The sequence below is a fragment of the Natrix helvetica genome (assembly GCF_964273705.1).
Source record: "Natrix helvetica genome assembly, chromosome: 4".
Classification (NCBI taxonomy): Eukaryota; Metazoa; Chordata; class Lepidosauria; order Squamata; family Natricidae; genus Natrix; species Natrix helvetica.
In genome coordinates this window covers 108794734-108813180 of record NC_138550.1, presented here as the reverse complement: position 1 = coordinate 108813180, position 18447 = coordinate 108794734, and the positions used below count along the sequence as shown (strand labels likewise).

Here is an 18447-nt window from a genome sequence, read left to right as displayed (position 1 = left end):
GGATTATTATCCAAAGAAGGATAAGAAACTCCACTGTAAAGACACATACTCTTTGGTATATTTACATTTCTCATAGTATCTAGTGGATGTTGGTGGAGAAAATAAAGTGATTTAGTTGAACTTGGATTTTATAAGTCCACGTTCAAGAGTCCATGAAATTGTAACCATGAACTTCACAAATTTCACCATTACTTACTCGACCTTATGTTGGAAAGAAGATTAAAAAGTGTGTCAGGTGAATAATGAAATAATAATACAAAAGATTATTATGTTAATAATAAAATGTATTTATCAATAGTAACAAGGTATTATGGACATAAAGCTCATATCATTGCTAGCCAAGATCATGAGTGATGAGAAAAGATTACTTCATCAAATATATCAATATACACTAAGTGTAGATTATAAATGAAATATAGATGAGATGAGAAGATTCTGAAAACCGTGCATGCAAAATATGCCCTTCTCACATAACATTACAATATCATATTATTGTCCATTAATAAAGGGTAATATGCCTTTTCTTTGGTGAAAAACCAGAATCATGCACAGACAGGGAAGGTAGCTGATCAACAACTAAAGTTTATTTTAAATTGTGATTCCTGATTGATATGTAAGGAATAATAAAATGGATGAAATAAAATGGACACAAAGTAGGGGATTATAGTACAAGAGTCCCTGGTTTTACTTGGCTTTTTTCTGTATGTGTGTAATGCCATATTAAATATGACTGCTCTCCATATTTCTGTATTTAAAATTAAAATTGTAGGAGGATTTAGAAAAACTTTAGAAAATATTCATTTAAAATAATATATAAATGTAATGCAATATATTTTTATAAACATAGTTGATGAATGTAGCATTATGTTGTGACATGCTATATATTACTTTAACACAAATTAGATTAAATTGTGAATAATATTAATTCTGTGCTTTGATTTGGCTTTCGATATAATGTAGAGAATCCAATATGTGTATTGTTGAACTATAAATAATTAAGGATATTGGTCATTATAGTATTCATTGGTATCAGTCCAGCTTTCTTGTCATTCAGAAGCTTAGAATGTAGTGTATGTAATGATTATTTCAATGAACTATAAATTATTTGAGATTATATTATTTGATAATGCAGAAGCTAGCATCTTCTTTACACTTTTTAACAATCACCAGGACTGTAAAAAATACTACAATTTTATGAAGAGTTTGCAAGACATCGCTCACCAATTCCTTTTCACTTTCCAATGGGCAATTTTTTTCAGGAAGCAGAGTTGTAACACGGACGCCAGCAGAAGCTGCTCCAAAAAGATTGCTGTATTTTCATTGACATGCAGTGCATTACCATAATTGGCTTTTCTACATGATAGGAGAGAGGAAATAATAATGTCATTTTATTTACAGCCAGAGTGTCGCTTTATGAGACTTCTCCAAGTTTCTGCCATGCTGTGTAGGTCAAATGACATCTTTTGATCAGTCCTGTCCAAAGATATCAAAGCTGAGTGGCATGTAATGGAGACCTAGTGACAAACCAAATCTAGAAAAGAAATAAGACTGCCAGTTTCCCATTAAACAGCCTGCTAAACAGCACAGCTTCCCTGTGTCGTCTACGAAACTACTCTGACCACCTAAATCAGGAGAATGAAAGGAGGCTGAATTGGACATTAGTACTGCAAATGACTGTCATGATTGCCACTATTTCTTTCCTTCCCCCCTCCTCCCAAAATCAGCAAGCAAACCATGCGAGTTACAGTGAGACTGGTCTTCTCTCGTTTCATTTACGTCCTGCCACTGGCTGGTTTTCTGATCTGGTTTGTTTAGGTTTGACATCAGCCAAATGGTGTAGTAGGATAAGTCTGACAGATATTCTTAGTGATTTAACGAGTAGCAGACCTTTGCAAAGATAGCTTTTCTAAAGCAAGATTTCATCTTTTGTTTTAAAAATCTGTCTCTCTGCTCCCTTTCATCTCCATTCCTCTTTTTTATTAATGTATTTACCACATACTATAGTGGTGAACTCTTTGCAGGGGTTGCACTGTAAGCTACATGTAAGATTCCGTTACCCAAAGGGCATCAGTGTCTTTTCCCTTTTTCTTTGCTAGCTTTTAAAGCAGGAAATTAAAGCAATGAGTTACTATGTCTACGGTTACAGTGGAGATATCAGTATAGTTTCCCTCAGGGACAAATACTTAGAATTGGCCAAATATCAAAATCCTTACCCTGTTTTCACTCCGTTCTCAGCAGAGTATGATTCCTTTTAGTCAGTGGGAATTTGCCAAACTGAGCAGAGTGTTCAAACTGCATGTGCCAATATTCCTATCAAATGTTCATGCTAGAAATCAGAGAAGGGATCAAAGTCAAACTGTAAGTGGTTGATAGAACCTCTGCATTTTTTCAAAAATATACATATGGTAACTAGTAGATCTTGATATATTAATGCTTTTGGATATACTGAACTCATTTTTAAAAAGGTCTTTGTTACTTAGTACTATATTTTTAAAAATACATGATTTAATATTGTGAGCTGTATTATAAGCTACAATTTCCTAGAGTTGTGGGAATTAAGGCCTGTATTTTTTTTAAAAAAATAGTACAGTTATCTGCAATTTTTCTACGTTTCAATACCTTAACATATGTTTTTCCTCCTTTTAGTGGATAAGGCCTCCAGCAGCATATATTTTTGCAGTATAAAATGTATATTATATGCTGCTACTTTTTATTGCATTTTTTCATTGTATGTAGTGATAAGAGCAATTAAGCCAACAATACTCTATTAAAGCATCACTTTGGAAATGTTAGTATATATAAGAAAATATATGCTATTGTTGAACTGCTTCATTATGCATCGTGTGATGAAACAAATAGCAAGGAGAAGGAAGGGATATAACAACGTTAGCTATCTATAGTCTTCCAATAATGGAAATTTGATAATTGAATTCAGTGACAGCATCACTTTTTTTCAAAGTATTCCTGTACACGATTATTTTAGAACAAGAGTCTAAAAGATGACTTCAGAGAAGCAAGCTGGAGAATTAGGCCCTTGTTTTTTTATCACTGTACCTGCATAATAATCTTATAATAATTACACTTGTAGTGCATATTTTATTGCTACTTAATATGCTTTACGTTTGAGTCAGCTCATTGGCCTGGGATTGTCTATTCTAATATTGGCTCTCTAAGGTCTTAGATAGATGTCTCATCTAGCCCTACTATCTGAGATTCTTTTCAAATTGGAGATGATGCAAATGGAGGCTGCAATGCAAATGGAGGCTGAAATTCATGTGCCTGCTGATTTTACTATTTAAAAAGCCCCAGGCACTCTGGGCCTGGAGTCTTTGTCGTTCCTAATCTCTCATGTTCTCAATAATGTATCAACCCTTTGCCCGACCAGAGTGTCACCTGTCTAGGTGAGTTGTGCCATCTTCTATCTAAAGTGACAGCCATCTTAGAGTACCAATATCTTAACTGACTTCTCTTTTATCATCTCTGTTAGAGAAATAGCATTTTTGACAGGATGTTGGGGTTTCTTTCTCTTGTTCCCTCCGCTTTGCTTTCCTTTGACCCTTGAGAGCACCTGATTAAAAAAAATAACTGAAAAAGACTATTTGCTTCCAAATGAAATAAGCTTAGATGAGATGGAACACAGAAAGAAAGTGAAATGTTGATGGTGGAAGTTAATGAATCAAGTAGCAGAGGGAACATTATTGATGCAGCATAACATGCTCTAACAGCTTTCTCTCTTCTTCTTCATATAAAGAATGCATGGCAGTCAGTTTTGTAGCTTGATTCTAACATCTTTCCTACCTTATAACGGTAATTTGTATAAGTAATGGAAACAGGTTAAATGCTCTAATGTTGCCAGCAGGGATGAAAATGATTGTGTTTTTTTTTCAATTAGAATATTCTTGACAGTAGAGTGGCAGATAGTCTGATTAATATGCTGCTCTCTTTGGTGATCAAAACATAAAAAGAAATGTTTGAGTGTGTGGTTTATTTGACAGAAAGAGCCATTCCTTCTGTTAGCATTAGAGAGCAAGCTACTTAAAAATATTGCCCAATAACTCTAAAGACCAAAAGGGTGGACTGAAAAGGGAGGAGATGAGAAGTTATCAGATTTAAGCATTCCTATTAGGTACATTATGCAGAGAAATTGCTGATACTGTAGAACTCTGGCATTCCTTTGTGAATACTTATATTTTGACATATTTTGTCTTTTCAAATCGGCAGTCAACTACATTGTACTGCATTTTTCCTCAATGTAGGAACTATTCAACGGTTATTTTATATATATATGCATACACAGACTGAATCCTAGGATTGAACTGAAACCTAGAATAATATACCTTTGGAAACAGAGTTCAAATAGACATTATTAACTTGTCTTGCTTATTTCATTGAGTCTTTTTGGCATGTGACTCAGTTGGGAACCAATTGTCAGGAAGGGAAAGTTTTCTTATTTTGGATACTTAGGTTGTCTTTGTACAGAAAAGTAGACAGAAATGCCCAGAAACATTACATTATATCCACAAAAATTATAAATTATACCACAAAAGTGATAGACATAATACAACTAATACAGAAAAGTTACCAATTGATTTATTTGTACCTGTTATTAATATCTTTTGGTTCATTAATAATCCTAACTTGAAATTATTTCATAACTGCTTAATTTTGTCTAAACCCATCAATCAGTTACCCCGAGGTAGATCTAAAGCCATGAAGTACTTGAAGATGAAAAGCTTGGGATTTAGCCAGTTTATTAACCTTGAGGTCAATGTTGTTAAATGGGCTAAATTGCAAAGACTTGTATTATACTGTTTTGCAGATATATTTACATATGTGCATATATATTAATATTCTGTACTCTCCTAGAAGGATTTTCTTAATGCAGTTCTCTTATATTCAGAGCAACAGAAAATAGCTATAATCTTGCACCAAAGCTATCTTTTATGGCCTTTTAAGTGGCTTCCAGCCTAAATGTTAATTGATAATAGGGTGTATTAGTGATTCCTCTGCATTCCATAGCAAAGAGTTGATAAATATTGTATGGTGATAAATAATCACAGTATATAGTTTGGTATACTGTATGCATTATATTAAAAGTCTTCCCTCACCAAAGATAGTAAGTTGATTCAGCAGGACATGGTGCTTTTCTCATGCAATTGCAGTTTCTGCATTTACTATTTACCAGTGAGAATTAAGACTGCTGAAAATTGAATGCTCCTATTTGTAAGTGCCTTAGGAGTCTGGGTGAGCTTCAGCTGGATTGCAATGAGTATGTAACAAAAGCATTTGTAAGTAGAGGCTTAGTTATAATACTGAAGTAATCTAATTATATCGAGCACAGTTAAAAACAAATGGAATCTGCAACCTACTGAAGTCCATCTTAAATGTGTCAATAATTTTAGTGGCTACTGGTACTCCTGTGCCCATATTTTTATATCCCCAGATTTATAATTGTGGAAAATATGATTAATATAAAAAAGAGTGATCATATGTAAAGAATAGCATGACACATGTGCTTATGCAACTGATTAAGAAACGATGAATTTAATATATTTTAATCAGACAATTTGATTTTGCCAACATCATTATTTAACCATTATGCTTGGCTTTTCTGACTTATTTACAATATATAATCTTTTTACTGAAGCAAATCTTAAATGTGCTATACTGGTAACAATACAATATAGAGTGCTTCATGTTGGCTTACATTGTAATGCAGACATGTTGCTCAAAGGCGACAGTAGATCTTTGGGGAGATGCTGGTATCCAGAAGGCATGTCATATATGCAAAGATTTTTAATATGATGTAATAATAGAAAAATAAAACAGGTATCTTCAGTCTCCAGTTAATTTGTAGGATATCCCTCCTGTGAAAATTCAGAAAAAAAGACTGTCTTAGTTTTATTGTGCGTTGTAATATAGAATGTACTGTAACTATATTTTAAGGTATTTAAAATCAGCATAAATATATTCTCTGTGATTCCTGATCACAGATGCATATCAAGCTTTTTAAAAAATCTATTGAAACACAGGGACTGAGGAAAAACATTCACTGGGAAATGTTTCATCACTGTATTAAATTATTAGTTGACTTCTTTGGTGCTATCAGATGCTAGCAATTTAATACAATGCTATCTTTTGTTTTATCTATAATACTGTAGTAGCTGGCTTCATGCAAGACAGGGATTCTAAAATACTAAAATATAGTTTGAATAGATTCTAAAAAATCTAACCTTATTTTATTGCATTTTCTTCTTTTGTGGCTTAAAAAACAATGACCTTAAACACTGGGTGTTATTTTTGTTAACATTACTGATTATTAATATTGAAAAATCTGAAAACTAAGTGTTGTACTTTCCACTGACAAATATATATCAGTGATATTGACATATATTTTGGTGTTTTTTTTTCATGACAAATTGAATTATAATATTAGTTAGTCTGTGTTTACTTCTTAACATTGATTTCTGCATTGATATAGTATAGCAAAAATGTATAATACATTTAACTGACAGATGTGTTTCTCAAACATGGATAAAAATGCCACCTAACGATTTAATCCTTTGTACTTTATATGTCTGTAGAAAAAGTCAAGTAACCCAAATAAAATGTTTTTTTTTAATGGAAAGGGATTAAAACCACAGAAAGTCAGTCTCAAGGCCTGATTTGTTTTTCCTTTTTGTCAGTGAGCATCAAACTTATTTTGTATTTCTGGCTGCATTTTGAACAGTGAAGAAGAAAATATTTTTATTAAGAAAAAACGGTTTATCTTGAAACTAATAATAGTTCAAAAAAAGTGCAGTTAATTACAGAAGAGTTGGATAATATCTTACAAGGCCGACTGAGAAATGAACAATCTGTCCGTGTAGTGTTTGATGTTCTTTATAGATTCAAAAAAAAGCAGTCTATGCAAATATCTGTAGACATAATATTGCTCAGGAAATCAGTGATACGAATTCTTTCTCTTTGCATTGCTTGTATTATAGATGATTTAAAAAAATCTTAGCAGAGCAGAAATGTCTATTCATGTTTAGAAAATGTAGTTTTATATATGTTAAATCAGAATTAAGTTTCATAGTCTCTGGAATTGTAATCTTTTGTTGTTGTGAAGTTTATACTAAATATTGCTGAAAAGACTCAAATATGTTTAGTTCATATGCTCTTGCAATATTAGAATCATATATATTCAGCATGATGTATTAAACACACAAAATGCAGATTTTTATAGACAGTACTTTTTAAAAATCCTGTAAAATGCATATTGCTATGATAGCCCAGCAGTTTTCTGATCTAAGGTTTGAACTGGCTTGTTGGGATGTGCAAGTATACAGTAAATATGACTACTGATGAATCAGTCAGTTTTTATACCCAAATGGAAATGTGTAGATGTATACTCAAATATAAATGCAACTATTAATACATTCAACAATGTTCCACTGTGTTTTTAATCATGACTGAATGTTTCTGGTTATAATTTGGTGATTTCTATCAATTTTATATCTTTTTGTTTTATTGTAGATTTTGGGTTACAAAAATTGTGAATTAAATAAACATAGACAAAGCTTTTGTAAATTTTGTAGGTTTTATTTCCTCAAGTGAGAGGATGCCAGTTCAGGGTAATGATCTTATTGTATTAATGTTTGTGCTAACATATTGTAGTATAACAGTAATTTTTGGTCCTTTGCTCTACTCTCTAAGGTAGCATAGTATAATGCAGAAGGTTACCTTCTCTCTCTTTAGCAAATAGCTGTGTGACCTCTGTGTTGAAACAGAATCTGTTGGGGAAAAGGCATTTTTAGCCATGGGTAGGAGAAGGGATAAAGAACTATATTTATTTTACTTTTTTCTCAAGTTCACTTTGTTTTAATACACAGTTCTGTATGAAATATTTATTAAGAAATATGTGAATTTGATCTAATAGAAAAATGAGGCCAAGCAAACAAAGACAATCTCATATTTTAAATGAAGATCCATGATTTGGAAGCAAGAGTAGACAAGTTCTCCTTTGTCTTTCTCAATCAAAAATGTCAAGTATAGGAATCTCAACATCTACAGAATGAGATAATATAGAATGAGGTGAAGGGTAGAATAGAAACTCACAATAATTTTTAATGAACTATAACCATAAAGCTGGATTTATAGATCATTTTTCATAGATTTTTGTTAGAATGTAGTATATTAACAGATGGCAGTCTCAAGTCTACAAAAATATTCCAGTTGGGAAGATATTGATTTGTCTTCCTTTTCTTAGATCTTTATCTTTTTAGCTTTGGTATTATTTAATGTTATATTATTTGAAGAACCTTTCCATTATTACTAGAAATCACATTAAATTGTCCTTTCAATAAAATAAAATGAGATTTGGGAAAAGGGGGAATTCAGTGGAGTGAAAAATAAGTACAGCAGAATACTGGTAAATGAAAGGGGAGAAAGGGGCCTCTTATTTTTGGCAGGCAGATTTCAGAAATGTTGAATGCTACTGAGAAATGGGTCAGATGGGAATATCATGAATTTTAGCATATGCTTCTAAGAAAAAATATTTAAAAAGATGTAACAATGAAATTATATACACACAGAGATGCACTCCCCTATTTAGTAGAAAGTCCTCTAGAGTTGTGGAACTCACTTTCAGGTGAGTGTGCATCAGTGGCAGAGTTGGGTTGCTCCCGGTTCAGCCGAACCGGTAGTGGCGGCGGTGGGAGGCTCCGCCCACCCTCCTATCAGCACGCATAAGAGAGAGAACCGGTACAAATTCACCACTGATCAGTGTGTAGGCACTGAATTATATACTTTTGATAAATCTTTTTAAAGTAAAAAACAAAATGAACTATATATATAAATATATATCCAATTATAAAAGTAAGATTGTTTGGTTTGGCAGCTATGCGTGCTGGTGCTTTTCTTCTTCATCCATCCAGTTCTGTTTGCTTCTGGTAGAATCGTATATCTGTTATTTAACCTTCCCATGGTAACAATTCGTATTCTGAATCTAAACTTAGTACAGTACTTAGGTGTATATAAGATGCTTTTTTGAAGTGGGCCCTTAGAATAAATGTATTTTGATATAGTGACCATCTGTCCATGAATATCACATTTGTTAGTTAAAAAGAATAGTTTGATTCCAATAAACACGTAATTTTGGTTAGATGGTATCATTTCACCAGGTGGCAACACAATAGCAAAGTTTGATAATCAACTTGGATATGTCATTGCTTGCTTTATGCTTGTCACTTTTAAATATTTATCTCTTATTTTATTTTTAAGTGCAGACCACTCTTGTTATAATTGTTGCATGACATCTGCGTCATAGATTGGTAGGAGGCTCAATGCCGCAGGCCAACCTTAGTAGGAGGCAAAATTCTGAAACAACCTGTCATGTTTAGTTTCACCATTTCTGTTTAATTATAGCTTATTAATAGAATAATGCAAAATCAAGCAGTGGTGCAGCTGGTAGTGTTTAGACCTTGGACCCAGTGGTCTTAACTGGGCCATTCTTCACTGTATCTTACTACAATTCCATCCTTATTACTGCTTCTGTTCCTCTTTTTTCCAGGAACAAAGTCATTTTTCCAGCACTTAAAAGCATTGAAAAAGAAATATTTTGAGCGTATGGAGTTTTAATCACTTAAACCATGGGATCAGTTTTTATAGGAATAGGCTGCAATTTGTTATACTAAGGCTTTTTTTCTTACTGAAATGAGTAATGTATTTTGGAACGTAAGAAACAAATAAGTAAAATAGCTGTTGCCGCTATGTAAATCTTTCATTGTCTGCTTTCTGACTATTGTTTAAAGCATTAAAAAAAATTAGGCAAGAACAAAAGGGTAGCAAGCGGTATAGTCTTGGCAGGTCTGGCCCACCTGTGCTGACCCTGGACCTCTTTGATGTTGCCGCTAAAGTTACATTCCTGAGGAGTCATTTCATTGTTGATCTGGGTGACAATTACAATAATCACAAACCTGAATATCTGCCCAAAGTTGCACTATAGGAATTATAAATGGACTTTAATAAATTTGTAATTATTTATATTAGTCAGCACCAAAGCCTAATATTTATTGCAGTACTGTCTCTTCTTCTATAACATATTGCTGACCAAATGAGTATGATATATATTACAAAGTCTTGACTAAATAAAGAACAATTCAAATTTCCCCTCCCAAAATGTTATATATTTATATTGGAGTAAATCCCACTGGTTCAGTAGGGTTTTCTTTCATGCACATGATGAGAATAATTATGAGATTTACATTCACAGATAAATTATCATCCATACATATAGTTTTTTTTCCCTATTTAATTGTTTTGTAGTTGAATTTAGAATGGCTAACCTACCCTGGTTAGCTATTCTAAAACAATTATAAAATACATAGTCTATTGGGATTAAAATGAGCTGTAGCAAGTCCAGTCTTTTCACTTCTTCAGCTTGTCATGGAGAGATTAGAAGCATTCAGTTTTTGTTAGCTCATGTATTTTAATTACACTTTTTAAATCTATATTAGAGCCAGTTTGGTGTAGTGGTTAAGGCATCAAGCTAGAAACCAGAATACTGTGAATTCTAGTCCAGTCTTAGGGTCAAAGCCAGCTGAGTTGTCTTGGGCCAGTCACTCCCTCTCAGCCCTAGGAAGCAAGCAATGGCAAATCATTTCTGATATTTGACAAAAAAAAACTGCAGGGAGTTGTGCAGGTAATCATGAAGCACTGACTTAAAAAGTAAAAAAAGAAAAATCTTATATTACATATTGTAATTGCGTTACATATTGCAAGACTTGTGCTGATTGCCAATAGGTTTCTCTGTAATAACTCCTGTGTAACTCCCAGTTTTTTCTTTCTTTCAGAAACCGATCAAAACATAATTGTTCTGGAGGGTGTTTGGGAATTAATGGATGTTGCCATCTGTAATGGGCTGTGAAAGAACCTTAAGAGACAGGATGAAATGCTTCAGCATAGACAGTGATGTGATAAAAGAAATCTGGATCCAGAGTAGGAATGGGGTGGAAGAAAGCATTTCAAAATTGACTCTCCCTAGTTCTCTGGAACACAAAGGCAGGGGACAGGGAAAATATTTCAGATTTGCAAGACTGGGTTATTAAATCTTACAATAAATGTTGTATTGGCATTCTTTGTTTTGTTTTCCCAGTTTGGACTACCCTGAAGAATTGCTACCTGTATTAATTTGGGTACCTTGTTTAGATCTTGTTTCAATATTAAATCTGAACATAGATTAATCTGGTTTTGTATTGGTTTAACTGTATTATGTTGTAGAATTTTATTTTACTATTAACTGCTGGGAGTACTTTGTTATGTGGTATTTAGTTAGATATAACTATATTGTAAATTGTATATTGCAACCAAGAAGTGTGATCCCTGAATATTCTCAGGATCTCAGGCTTGGGCAGAGAACCAGGGCCTTACAAAAGGCCAATATTGTCAGGACCTTTTTGTCTCCAGAGGTAGAATGTTCCACAAGCTTGGTGCTAAGACAGAAAAGGCAACAACCACTACACTGCCAACTAATGTAGCTCACAAAATAGTTATATTACATGGGCCAAAAAACTGGCACAATTTCTTACCTGTGTTGCTGATTCTGCACCAATTGAAGTTCCTGAGGGCTCTTCAAATGCAACCCCATGTGGAATACATTGCAATAGTCCTGACTGGAGGTCATGAGTGATAGTGAGCAGAACCCTGTTCCAGGGTAGTTAGCGCATAACCTGATGATGAGTTCTTCAAGCTGGAATCATTAGTCCAGATTACCCATCGGTCTTATCCGAGGCAGTGCCACTCTTCCAAGGCCAACAATGGAAGGCACCTAGTAGCAGAAGGTAGAGCAAAGCATTTCTGTTTTGCTTGTGTTAACCTGAGGCCTGTTGTACCTCATCAGGTTCTCACGGCCTCCATTTATGTATTAGCCGTCACTGAGGAAGCTAGGTGTGGAGATACAAAGCTGAGTGTCATCCACTTGTTGATGACACCTCATCCCAACCATTGAATGACCTCATTCAGTTAAACTGGAGAGAAGAAGGACTAAGGTCTGTGGCCTTGCACAAAGTAGGGGCTGAGGACTGGACCTCCACCCCACCCCCACCCCCATTGACACTGAGTGAAATCAGTCCTAGAGGAAGGAGTAGAACCAGCAGAATTTTATCCTACCCACCCCAAACTTCAAGAGCAAGTCCAGAAGGATACCCATGATCGATGGTATCTAAAACCACAGCGAGGTGAAGAAGAGCAAAAATAGATGCACTGTCTCCATCCTGCTGCTGTCAGAGGTCATCCAAGAGTATGAGCAATGCTGTTCTGTCCTATACTCTGGCTTGAATCTAGACTGAAAGTGGTTTAGAAAATCAACTTTCTCACAATAATACTTTACCAATTTTTAGAATTCCATCAAATTTGGAAAAATTGAGGATTTACGCCTTGTCCATTGTTTGTGCCAATTGCTGCTATAATAGTTAGCTATTAATAAACAAGTATAACATCCTTCATTGGAGTATTAATACTAATTAGTATTCTTATGTTACTATTCAAATGGAACACAGTATTTGTCCAATGGAATTATTCTGTAATGTTGCTATATGGACGATGAAACAATTAATGGACACAATTTTTATGCTCTTTGTATGTAACTTTCAAATAAGTTCTTGGATACATCTAAATAAGTTCTGGATACATATTATAATAATAGAAATGTCAGTAAAAATAATATTTAACTCTATTTCTACCCTCCAATAATATGTTAAGAAAACTTAGTTGCCTAGTACCTATTGTTACTTGTATTCAAACACTTAGTTGTATACATTTTAGCAGGTTGATCCTTTGTATTGTATTTTATGGATCCTTTGTCTCATCCAAATAAATTGGGATAAATTTTAAATACAAAATTAGAATTTATTTTAGCTACAGTTAAAGTAAAAATAATACCATTCAGAAGAAAAATCGGGGAGAAATATGAAGGAAAAATTGCCTTGTATTATTAATAATATAGGCATGTATAACTCTTAATGACAACACTAAATAATTAGTAATTAATTAAACTTTAATATGATTTGTTTTAGTTTTACTCTATTTTTATAGAATTTTATAGCAATCCTGTGTTGCGTAGACTGGATTGTTGAACATAATATAATGAAACAAAACTGAATAATTTTCTATTGTGAAAAAAGATTACAATAACCTATCCATTTAGCAATGGAGTAAATAAGTAAATAAACTAAAGCCATAATCCTCATATTATTTACTCCTTGTTGGATTACCTTGTTGGATATGCCAGCAAAATTGTAATGTAATTATATCATAATAAATAACTGAAGAATGTATTTTAGCTTCAGTCAGACTTGGTTATTCTGCTGGTAAAACATTAATCCTATTGAGGTATCATGCCAATGTTTAGTTGTAGAGGGAATGCCTTAATTTGAGAAGGTATATTATCATACTGAACTAAAAGCTATGCATATGTTCTGTTCAATATAACCCTCATTTTTATTGTAATAGGTACATTGTGGATAAATGGGTACATTCTTTAATTGTTCTTCTCTCTCTCTCTCTCTCTCTCTTTTCTTCTCTTTCTTTCAAGCTTATGTTCCTGAAGAAGAACTGAAAGCAGCAGAAATTGATGAAGAAAGTGGGGAGGATGATGGGCTATCTCTGGACATCCAAGAAACTGAGTACATGTGCCAGGATGAAACAGAGATCAAAGAGGCTCAGAGTTACCAGAATTCTCCAGTCAGCACAGCAACAAATCAAGATGCAGGTTATGGTTCACCATTCAGTGAAAACAGTGATCAACTGGCCCATTTCAAAAGCTCTTCCTCTAAAGAAGAGAAAGAAGATCACAAGTGCTTGGACAATGCTTCCTACCCACAGGACAGCTTAGCACAGATAAAAGCTGTGTATGCAAATTTACTGTCAGAATCTTGTTGGTCTGGTTTAGCTTTAGATTTAAAAAAATCAAAGAATAATGAAGACAGCCCGAAAGAAAGCACCACTAACAGCACCACTAGTATCAGTGCCCCAAATACAAGTGCCAGCACCAGTACCAACACTACTACCACTACAAGCATCAGTAGTACTAGTAACAGTAGCAGTGGCAGTTCAGGTTATGACTGGCATCAAGCGGCTTTGGCCAAAACTCTGCAACAGACCTCATATGGACTTCTACCAGAACCCAGTCTGTTCAGCACAGTGCAACTTTACCGGCAAAACAATAAACTGTATGGTTCTGTGTTCACTGGTGCCAGTAAATTTCGATGCAAAGACTGTAGTGCAGCGTATGATACACTGGTAGAGCTTACAGTGCACATGAATGAAACTGGACATTACCGGGATGACAACCAAGATAAAGAATCTGAAAAAACCAGACGGTGGTCAAAGCCCAGAAAGCGATCACTTATGGAAATGGAAGGCAAAGAGGATGCGCAGAAAGTACTAAAATGCATGTACTGTGGTCATTCATTTGAATCTTTACAAGACTTAAGTGTCCATATGATAAAAACAAAGCATTACCAGAAAGTGCCTCTGAAGGAACCAGTACCAGCCATCACCAAACTGGTGCCTTCTACCAAAAAACGAGCACTTCAGGACTTGGCTTCACCTTGCTCACCTGAGCCAACAGCAATCACTTCAGAGACTACACTTAGTGAAGCAGGAAAGGATCAGAAAACTTCCAATCCATATGTAACTCCCAATAATCGCTATGGCTATCAAAATGGTGCTAGCTACACTTGGCAGTTTGAGGCCCGCAAAGCTCAGATACTAAAATGCATGGAATGTGGCAGTTCCCATGACACTTTGCAGCAGCTGACTGCTCACATGATGGTCACAGGACATTTTTTGAAAGTAACTAATTCAGCCTCTAAGAAAGGAAAACAGCTAGTACTGGACTCGGTAGTTGAAGAAAAGATACAGTCCATACCTTTGCCACCTACCACTCATACAAGATTACCAGCTACAAATATTAAAAAGCAACCGGATTCTCCTGCTGGATCTACAACTTCTGAAGAAAAGAAGGAGCCAGAAAAAGAGCAGGTGATTGTTACTGAAACAGACAAAAAAATTAAAGAAGAAAACGAGGACTCTTCAGAAAAATTTGAGCCAACAGCTGTATATCAGTACCTCCGAGAAGAGGATCTAGATGAAAGTCCGAAAGGTGGAATCGATATATTGAAATCTCTGGAGAACACAGTGACCACAGCTATAAGCAAAGCTCAAAATGGAGCACCTTCCTGGGGAGGCTACCCTAGCATTCATGCAGCTTATCAGCTTCCAGGAACCGTTAAATCCCTTCAGCCAACTGTGCAGAGTGTTCAGATTCAGCCATCGTATGCTAGCAGTGTAAAATCATTGTCTTCAGAACACAATGCGCTGATCCATTCACCAGGCAATCTGACACCCCCTCCTCATAAAAGTAATGTCTCTGCCATGGAAGAGCTAGTAGAGAAGGTCACGGGCAAAATCCATATTAAAAAAGAAGAAAAGCCTTCAGAGAAAGAAAAATGTTCTCCAGTCAAGCCATTGTCCCCTGCTCCTAAGGAAAGCAAAGACTTTCCAAAATCAGAGGAAAGCAACAAGCAACAACAACTACATCAGCAGCCACTACAGCAAAAACAAAGTCCTGAAGCTGAGGTTCAGAAGGTCAAAAAGGATGTTCTAGCTGACCCACATGCACTTAATGGTACTGAACCACCTAAAGCAAAAGTCACCAATGGCTGTAATAACTTGGGTATCATTACAGACCATTCACCAGAGCAATCATTCATTAACCCACTGAGTGCTTTGCAGTCCATCATGAATACCCACTTAGGCAAAGTCTCTAATCCTGTAAGTCCTTCTTTGGATCCTTTGGCTATGTTATATAAAATTAGTAATAGCATGTTGGACAAACCCATTTACCCTACAACTCCAGCCAAGCAAGCTGAGCCTATTGACCGGTACTATTACGAGAACAGCGATCAGCCTATTGATTTAACAAAGTCCAAAACCAAACCACTGATTTCCAGTGTGACTGATTCTGTCTCATCTCCTCTAAGAGAAAGTGCCCTAATGGATATTTCTGACATGGTAAAGAACCTCACAGGACGCTTGACTCCCAAATCTTCTACTCCGTCTTCTGTGTCAGAAAAATCTGACGCAGATGGAAGTAGCTTTGAAGAAGCTTTGGATGAACTGTCTCCAGTACACAAGAGGAAGGGTAGGCAGTCAAACTGGAACCCTCAGCATCTTCTCATCCTTCAAGCCCAATTTGCTTCCAGTTTGAGGGAGACACCGGAAGGCAAATATATTATGTCGGACCTAGGCCCACAAGAAAGGGTTCATATCTCGAAGTTTACTGGTCTTTCCATGACCACAATTAGCCACTGGCTGGCAAATGTGAAGTATCAGTTAAGGAGGACAGGTGGAACTAAGTTTTTAAAGAATTTGGATACAGGTCATCCTGTTTTCTTTTGCAATGATTGTGCCTCTCAATTCAGGACTGCTTCCACGTATATAAGTCACTTGGAGACACATTTAGGGTTCAGTTTGAAGGATCTGTCCAAATTGCCACTTAATCAGATACAAGAACAGCAGAATGTTTCCAAGGTTCTCTCAAATAAGACTTTAGGCTCACTTGGAATTGCCGAGGAGGACTCAGGCTCCACATTCCAGTGTAAGCTCTGTAATCGAACTTTTGCAAGCAAGCATGCAGTCAAACTGCACCTTAGTAAAACACATGGGAAGTCCCCTGAGGACCATCTGATCTATGTAACTGAGTTAGAAAAGCATTAGCGTCCAGGTAAGCAACCAGGTATGCAAGTGACCACAGGAACATTGCACTAAACTTCATAGTACTGCACTAGGCCTGATCTGAGCCTCTGAAATCAGTCTTACTTTTGTTGCTGAACTGCCTATCTGGAGCTTGGTTTTTCTTACATACGTTTTGTAGTTATATTTATATGCTCTTTGTCTGATCTGTGCATGTTTTTAAAACCTTTTTTTCCCCTTTCCTTCCCCCCCTTCTTTTTCTGTGAGTCAAAGTCTGACCTTTATTTTCAACACATGTCCTTGATGTTAAGCTATCTTTTGTAGACTATAGTGGGAGACACTATTGAGAGACATTAATTTAGCAGTAAAGAAAGACACAAAGAACAATAACAAAAAGACATTCTAAAATTACAAAGTTGCCATGACAATAAAGGTCACAGAACCCCGTAGTGTCAGTTTTTAACCCTCTGAGGACTATAATAGTATTCTGTGCCTTTCCCAAAAGAAGGTGTGTGTTTTTTTTAAAAAAAGGCATTTCATCCTAATATAACTGGGTCAAATTCACTTACATTTAATAGGTTTTTTCAAATGTCAAAAAGCCTCCCCCCCCCTCAAAAAGTGCAGTCTGATTTGCAAAGGAAAGATGCATGCCATTCTTAAATAATTATTAAAAGTGATCAAATGCTCAAAGACATGACCCATGTTTTAAAAAATAAAATCACAAACCAATTTGCCACTATGCCCAAACCCTCTGAATGCTGAATATTGCCACTTGACTGGCATAAAAAGTATGCAAGTTATTTTAAAAAATGTAAAAATGTTATTTCTTTTTCCTGTAAGATACTGCAGTTTATAGTTATTTACAAACGTAAGCTTTGGTACAGGCTGATCTTTCTATAGTGTGCTGCATTGGTTCATTAAAATGAAACAAAACAACAACAAATGGGGCAAGTGTTGGATTCTGATCCTTGTAAATTGCCAGCATCAGCTTAGGTTAAAAAAAAAACAACAGTACATGTTGCATATTGTACCATTTTAAATTGTTCAACTTCCTTTGTACCTTCTGGCTGTATGCTTTCTCTCTTAACTTTTTATATTGTCATTTTATATTCAATTTATGTGTATATAATGTAAAAACACACTTTTTTGAATAAAATTGAGTTCCTTGCAGCTTGAGTTAAATAGAGAAATTTTACTGGCACCTGCATCTTCCCAGATGCATGTACTCAAAGGAGCTATCTGACAAAATAAATAAATAAAAATAAAGCAAACAATGCACTATGAATTATACATTTTGATGTTTTATCATTAATATTGTACAGTACCTTTTTGGTTCACGCAATGAAATCCACTGTTTTCTCAATTGTAAAATAAACCCACATGCAGTTCTTGATTTGTGCATATTGTGATGTCATCATTGCTTTGCCTTTGAGGTCTTCATTTCAGCAGCGACAAAATTACAGCCTGAAGTATGAAATGATTTCTGTACTCAGATATGCTCCATTCTGTTACCTACCCAATGGTGATGCTCCAATTGTTACTGCACTAGTTTACTGATGAATATATTCTGTAATTTTTTAATGTGGTGTAAGCGTATCATCTGCTTTGAAAACATGACTAGCCCACCTGAGTGGTGTTTAAGTTCCTGATAACTACCCAGTTGAACCCGACTCATTAAAAAGCATCCACTTGCTTCATCTTTAACCCCTG

The 18447-nt window shown here is 35.2% G+C and overlaps 1 protein-coding gene across 4 annotated transcripts in view; it reads left to right on the top strand.

Annotated features, from left to right (window-relative positions):
• The window catches only part of TSHZ1 (teashirt zinc finger homeobox 1), an 83029-nt gene extending 64844 nt beyond the window's left edge, over positions 1-18185 (top strand). For 3 of the 4 annotated variants that reach the window (XM_081950791.1, XM_081950790.1, XM_081950792.1), the window contains one exon: positions 13574-18184. In XM_081950791.1, coding sequence (XP_081806917.1) covers positions 13669-16761 — 3093 coding nt within the window. In that variant the 5' untranslated portion in view covers positions 13574-13668 and the 3' untranslated portion in view covers positions 16762-18184. Of the gene's footprint in view, positions 1-13573 lie in introns of all 4 variants that reach the window. The other variant, XM_081950789.1, reaches the window with a different exon arrangement.
• Positions 18186-18447: the final 262 nt, after the last annotated feature.